Source organism: Zootoca vivipara, chromosome 12 (assembly GCF_965207765.1).
Source record: "Zootoca vivipara chromosome 12, rZooViv2.hap1.1, whole genome shotgun sequence".
NCBI lineage: Eukaryota > Metazoa > Chordata > Lepidosauria > Squamata > Lacertidae > Zootoca > Zootoca vivipara.
Genome location: NC_142595.1, coordinates 13,123,701 through 13,131,162, shown reverse-complemented (window position 1 = coordinate 13,131,162; position 7,462 = coordinate 13,123,701). Strand labels below are relative to the sequence as shown.

Sequence of the window (7,462 nt, the reverse complement as noted above, 5' to 3'; positions counted from 1 at the left end):
AAGATATTTCCTTGCTAATAAGGATCCCTTTGAAAAAATGACAGCTCTGGGCTGCAAGGAAAAAACTAACAGTGAGGGAATGGGTTTAACCTGGATTCAGAATGGCCAAATGATGGTGGAGGAAGAGGGCAGGAAGGCAGCTTACACTGGATTTAAATCCATGCCTAAACAAAAAGAAGTACCGCTGAGTTTGGGAGAGCTTACTCTCAGGAAGGTGGGCCCAAGATTGCAGACTTAAACTCCTGCCCACCTAGCAGTTCAAAAGCACATCAAAGTGCAAGTAGATAAATAGGGACCGCTCCGGCGGGAAGGAAAACGGCGCTTCCGTGCGCTGCTCTGGTTTGCCAGAAGCAGCTTTGTCATGCTGGCCACATGACCCGGAAGCTGTCTGTGGACAAACGCCGGCTCCCTTGGCCTATAGAGCGAGATGAGCGCCCCAACCCCAGAGTTGGACACGACTGGACCTGATGGTCAGGGGCGCCTTTACCTTTTACTCTCAGGAAGGTGGGCCCAAGATTGCAGACTTAAACTGAGCTGAAAACTGCCCTATTGGCCTTTAGAGGGGAACCTATGGAAAGAGCGTGTGATAATGGTGCTGAGATACAAGAAGTTTTATTTATTGTATGCTCTCTGATTCCAGAGACTCATATTTTGCACAGCGGTATTTGCATATTGTTAATCACTTTTATTCATTTCAGGGGAAAGCTTGAGCCTATTAAGCCCTGTTCTGTGTGAGGCTACCTTTCTTTTTTTCGATTTAATGCTTTATTGTAAGGCTGCCTTTCAATATGACCCAGTAGATTTGGAGTCTGGTGGCTCAGTTGTTTGTGGCGTCCAGGAGACCAGAACACATGGATTTTGTATCATCTGTCAATTTATTTTTCTGATAGTTACCTTTAAAGACTTTAGGAGCAGGTTATTTGAAGGACTGCCTGCACCCATATGAGCTTGCCTGGGTCCTAAGACTGACCTCTAAGGTTTTGCTTGCAGGTTTGTCCCCCATAAGGATTAAACTGGTGAGCACTAAAGACGGGGTCTTTTCAGTGGTAGCCCCACGAGGGCAGGCCTTACCGTTGGACACCATGAGGAAGCTGCCTCAGGCAGCGGATCATGAAGATATTATTATTATTATTATTATTATTATTATTATTATTATTATTATACATTATACATTATACATTATAAAATATGAAAGATAGCCGTCTTACCTCTTCTTAAAAACTTCCAATAAAGGAGAATCCATAACCTCCTGAGGGGGGACCGTTTCACTGTTGAACAGCTCTTACTGTCAGAAAGTTCTTTTTGATGTTTAGTCGGAATCTCCTTTCTTGTAACTTGAAGCCACCGTCAATTTCCTTTATACTGTCTGTACTTTATACAGGGTTGGACCAAAGGTCCATTTAACTGAGTCTGCATTGTCTTCATTGACTAGCAGTGGCTTTTCATGGTGAATTTGTGGGAATGTTCAGGGAGGCAGGAGAGGATATATTGTTTATTAATATCCTTCCTAACTTGCGCTAGCAAGTTCCTTTACTTAGCAGAGTTTTACGTTCCCCTTTTAAATGCACAGCAGATAGCTGGTTGCAGGCTTGTGTAAGCCTCTTACTATTAGATTCCTGGTAAGTCCCCTTATATCCCTCTTAAAAGAATGGACATGCCACAATCTTGTGTAAAGTAGATAAAAGATGTTTACTCACATCATCAGTTCACAGTCGGATCCCTGAAGGCAGACTTAGTTACAGATATATACATGTGGATCTATCCCATATGGGGATAATCCCAGTGTCCTCTGTTGGCTGCCAACAGAGCATCTCTAGCTAAAAATAGCTTCTCCAAAGAAGGAGGAAGTCAAAAAGAGAGAGATGGCTGCGTGCCTTGCCCTTTTGTTACCCGGACAGGTAAGGTCACACCCACCTCTAGTCACGTGCAAAGGAAGTATGTCCCAGCCAGGAGGAAACAGGAAGTTTTTGACTGGCTGGACCAAACACTCCTCCGCATGTCCACTCTAGGATAACAAGGAATGTTGTACTTGACTGCTACTTATGTATCACATCCCACAGAATTATATACATTTATTATTACTATCATTACAACATTTTTATACCACCTCTCCTCCAAGGAGATCATGGTTCTCCTCCTTCTCTATTTCACCCAGAGAGCCCTGCGAGGTAGGTTAGGCTAAGAGGTGGTGACTGGCCCAAGCGAGCTTCATGACTGAGTGGAGATTTGAACTCTGGTCTCCAAGGACTTAGTCTAAGCACTACACCAGGATGGGAAATTATTCATTTACTACTACTACGGTACTACTACTACTACTACTACTACTACTACTACTATAATATGTCTGCATTAGTCAAAAAAAAGTTTGCATTGGTCAAAAAAAAAATCACCATTAGGAAAATTTGCACTGAAATGCGGATAAATTTTCTCGAAGCCTTAAAAAAAATTGCAGACTGGTGTGGGAATGTGGGGAACTGATTTTAAGATGGGAAAGCGAGGCACCGAAGTGGACGATTTCATCCAACTCTACCAGAGCAGCTTGGGGTGCAGTCCTGCATGTTTTGCAAAGCATTCACACGACGATGATACTGTCTTCGTCAAAATTTCCGCTTAATCTGGATTCACCGCTTCCTTGAAAAATCCAATAAGCAAGCATGGAAATGGTAAATCTGGAGTGATTTGGAAATATGTGCTAACATCTTGAAGCCATGTGAACGCAGCAAAAAAACAAATAAATTCCTGCGTCAGCAGAACAGAATCCCCAATCGGCTGCTACGTGGAAGTGGCCCAGGTTAGGGGAAAGTTGTTGCAGGCCTTTATTTCTCCATCCCACAGGGCAAAGGGAAGGATTTGCAGTTTAGTGGGGCTGGGCTGGACTTGCCATTGGAGAGGCATCTGTCTTCCAAAATAGCCCTCTTGCGCTAAGGCAGGTAGAGGAGTGGATTGCGATGGCAGCCTTATTTGAGAACATGTCCCATTAAAATCAGTGGGACCTGCTTCTGAGCAAATGTCCTGCAAAAATAAAATAAAAAATGCTCTCTCGGGACCACTTTGAACTGTGGGATTGCAGCAACATTTCTGACAAATTGATTGAGAGATGTGCGCCGGATTCTGCAGATCTAGACACTTTCTGCAAGTTAGGAGGGGGGGAATAACCATCCCCAAAACTGGAGCATCATGACCCCAAAAAAGTAGGGGAGGGAATGTTTTTGAGGAAGGGGAGGAGGAGGAGGAGGAGGAGGAGGAGGAGGAAGAAGAAGAAGAAGAAGAAGAAGAAGAAGAAGAAGAAGAAGAAGAAGAAGAAGAAGAAGAAGAAGAAGAAGAAGAAGAGACCATTGGAAGGATCTTTCTATCTGTGTGCACAGAGAGAGAGATTTAACCCCTGCATTGCCAGACCCAATCTCTCTCTCTCTCTCTCCCTTCCTCTCCTTTCCAAGCCATCTCTCCGAGTAATTCAAACTGCTCTTCTGCAGCCGGCAAAGGAAACAAGAGAAGGAGTGGGGAGAAGCCTTGGAGGGGTGAAGAGTAGTTGTGAGCTGACAGACCAAGTCTCAGGAAATAAACAAAAGAAAGCAGGATATGAGAGATGATAGCTTGGCTGTAGCGGTAGTAGACATAACAGGATCGTTTTTCTTAGGATGGCAGAAATATGCTGAAGTCTCTCTCTCTCTCTCTCTCTCTCTCTCTCTCTCTCTCTCTCTCTCCCTCTCTCTGGCAGAGAGGGCACAGAGAGGGCAGCCCAGGGCACAGATATTTTTTCTAGGTGTAGGTGTGATCACACTGGATCTCTGCCTGCCTCCTCCAAACCCCCCAAAACAAGCTTATACCCAGAACGACCTTAGTTGGTCTCTAAGGTGCTACTGGGACAATTTTTTAATTTTTCCCGACTGCGTCAGACCAACACGGCTACCTGCTTGATTCTAGCCATGCCCTGTTCTCTTTGAAAAGGCGCCTTAGTGAACTATTTTTTGTTTTTTTTATTGATTTTCTATCCTGCCCTTCCTCCCCATGGAGTCCAGGGTGCCAAACAGATATCCAATCTGAAAGCAAAAAAACATTCTAAAACAGATCAAACCATTCTAAAACCAATGATAATTAAAAACATACTTCCATCAAACGATCTGGAGGTTGCAAGGAGTGGTATTCTTCAGCCACCAAATGCCTGGGTAAACAGGAATGGTTATCAGATCCCTCATGAAAGTAAATAAGGATGGAGACAGGCACGCCCCACTAGGGAGGTCATTTCACAATCAGGGAGCCACTACTGAAAAGCCCCTGTCCTGGCAGCACCAACAAGGCTTCACCTGCTGATCACAGGGTCTAAGATAGTTGGTATATCATAGAATTGTAGAGTTGGAAGGGACCTTGTGGGTCATCTAGTCCAACCCCCTGCAATGCAAGAATGTATTTACCTCACTATTGAAATGTAGAGGCCTTCTTTAAGGGAAAAAGTAACCTTTTCATAGCTGTTCCCTGTCTCCCAAATATACGGTATTTAAGAATGGTCTTGATTGATCAAGCCAAAGTTTCAGCTGCTGCAGCACTCTGTCTTCAACAAAGGCAGACATCCCTGGAAAACTCAGAAGCAGGATGTTATCCAGTGGCATGGAGTTCCATAGGTTGTCCTGAACCTACTCAAATAACTAATCAATGCCTTGGAAAGTAAGACGATATTATGCCTCACCCCCTTGAAAAAACGAGTATTACCTGCCTTTTCCTGTCTCTGGGATCATACAATACAATAACCATGGATGTTCCGAGCTGGAAAACAAAGGTGACAGAGGTAAACCACCCAACAACAATCATTTCTTGTGTTAAAGTCTCAGTGGATGTCCTTCATTCTGTAGAACTGAGCTCCCCGCACTTTAGGGAAGGTGTTGCTGGACTTTGACTCCCATCATCCTTTGGCCACACTGGCAAAGGCTGATGGGAACTGGAGTCCAACCGCACCTGGATGGCCACAGGTTTCCCCATCCTTGCTCCAGACTGCAGGCATAGGCAAACTCCGGCCCTCCAGATGTTTGGGGCTACAATTCCCATCATCCCTGACCACTGGTCCTCTTAGCTAGGGATGATGGGAATTGTAGTCCCAAACATCTGGAGGGGCGGAGTTTGCCTATGCCTGCTCCAGAGCCTCTGCCTATGAAAAGACCCCAAAAGTGTGGATTATCCACATCTTGCCCATGCCTTTCCTTTGGGGGAGGGGGGAGGAAGGTCATGCCATATTTCCCAAAATATTTTCAGGCAGAAAGGCTCAGCCCTGGGAACTGTCAAATAACGTCAAGGGCACCTAAGCATGTGCAAAATGCCTTCTCCCTGGCTGCTACATCCTGCGTGCTTAGGGTGAAGGAGCAAGATGTCAAGGAAAAGTGAAAGGGGGTGTCCAGGCTGCCTTGAGCAGGGTAAAAAAAATCCTTTGAAAAATGTGCGCATGTGAAGCTGCGTACACACCATATATTCAAAGTACATTCTGCTGTGGGAACTGTAGTTTGTTAAGGGTGCGGGGAACTGTAGCTCTGGGAGGTAAACGACAGATTCCAGGATTCTTGGGTGAGTACAGTATGTGCTTTAAAGGTATTGTGTGTATGCAGTAGAGTTTCACTTTTTTTCCTCGGGGCAATGATGTGTGTGTATGTGAATCCACACGTATCCACCATACGCAAACATTTTGAGGCACTCTGATGAGCAAACCTTCGGAATATCGTCTGTGGGCTTGTGAAGGTGAGCCTCGCTTGGATCCAGCCGCAGCCTTTCCGGAAGAACCCATCCCTGACTAATCCTTCCTTGATGAAGGTGACCTTCCCTGAAATTTGGGGTCGACGGGAAAGGCTCTTCCTCCCACCAACCAACACCCCCATCCCAACCTTTCGGGTCTTTAAAAAATGCCCAAACACTGGAAAGGCTGGCAAGAAATCCCACTCGAGTCAATACTTTAGGCTCTCCCTCCTCATTTCGGTGCGTCTCTCTCCAGGCAACAGCTGCTGACGAAGTAACATCACCAAAGTCCCTATAGCGCCCCTGGAGATATACACCCCTCGACTTCAAGTGGGTGCTTAACATAGCAACCACCAGAATCAAATAGAACGACAAGAAGGGAGGCGACCTCGTGCCCAGGGACTCCTGCCCTAACTTTCCCCGCTCAAGCGTCCCTTCCTTGGCCTTAAAGGTGGGGAGGAGGACAGCTCGATGTGGGCGGGTGGGGTGCGAAAACTCTTCCCCAAAATGCCTCTTGCGTCTCCCTTTCAGCCCTATCATCTCGCGTTCCCTTTCTCTCTCTCTCCTCCCCCCTCCGAGGGGGTGGAGGAGGATGGAGTGAGGAGGGGAGGGAACCGGGGAGAGAAGAGAGAGAGAGAGAGAGAGAGAGAGAGAGAGAGAGAGAGAGAGAGAGAGAGAGAGAGAGAGAGAGAGAGAGAGAGAGAGAGAGAGAGAGAGAAATCAATGATAGCATCTTACTAAGATGTACTGAGCAGAGAGAGAGAGGAGCTGGAAAAAAAGACCTCTCTCTCTCTCTTCTCTCCTTTCTGTTCTGCTGTTTTCTTCCCCCTCGGGATTTTTCTTTCTTTCTTCTTCTCTCTCTTTCTCCTCTTCTCCCGAAAAGAAGAAGAAGAAAAACCCTTTCCCATGTGGAGTCTAGCATAAAAAGGCCACCCCAGGGCATCCCGTCTTAAGGGTGATATTTAAGAAGACCGGGAACAAGGACTGCCTCGGTTTTTTACGCGCGCGCGCGCGCTCCTCTTTCTCCGCTCCACCTAAAGGGGGATCCTCTGTTCCTTTTCAAGTTTCTTCTTCTTGCCTCTTCTGCTGCTGCTTCCTCGCCCCTCCCTCCACCTCGTCTGTGGTTTTTGGTTTCCCCAAATTCTTACCCTTTATTTCTCCTCGCCAGGTCGCCCGGCCCACCCGTCACCATTTCTACCCCGGGGAGGCAGCGCGTCCAGCCCCTACAGCGGCTGAGCCTCGGGCGCAAAACTTTGGTGGCCGCGGCCATCGGGGTGGTGATGATCCTGATTCTGGTGATTCTCATCCCGGTGCTGGTCAACTCGGTGGGCATCGACGGGCACTACGAGATGCTGGGCACGTGCCGCATGGTCTGCGACCCCTACTTGGCCAAGACCACCAGCGCCAGCGCCATCCGGACCGAGGCGGGAGAGACCCTCGCCAGCAGCGGCCACGCCGGGCTCCCCGCGCCGTCCACGTTGGTGCAAGGGCCGCAAGGCAAGACCGGGCGGCCGGGAAAACCCGGGCCTCCGGGCCCACCGGGAGAACCGGGTCCGCCGGGGGCCATGGGGCCCCCGGGGGAGAAAGGGGACCCCGGGAAGCCGGGCCCCCCTGGCTTGCCCGGGCCGGGCCTGGGCAACGGGGCCATCAGCACGGCCACCTACACCACGGTGCCCCGCGTGGCTTTTTACGCGGGCCTCAAGAACCCGCACGAGGGCTACGAGATCCTTAAATTCGACGACGTGGT

General features: G+C 48.1%; 1 protein-coding gene across 1 annotated transcript in view; it reads left to right on the top strand.

The window, feature by feature from the left end:
- The first annotated feature begins 6,907 nt into the window (after positions 1-6,907).
- Positions 6,908-7,462, top strand: part of C1QL1 (complement C1q like 1) — a 38,808-nt gene continuing 38,253 nt past the window's right edge. The window contains exon 1 of the mRNA XM_035136432.3: positions 6,908-7,462. This exon is cut by the window's right edge and continues 142 nt beyond it. Within this exon, the coding sequence (XP_034992323.2) occupies positions 6,996-7,462 (467 nt within the window). The 5' untranslated portion in view covers positions 6,908-6,995.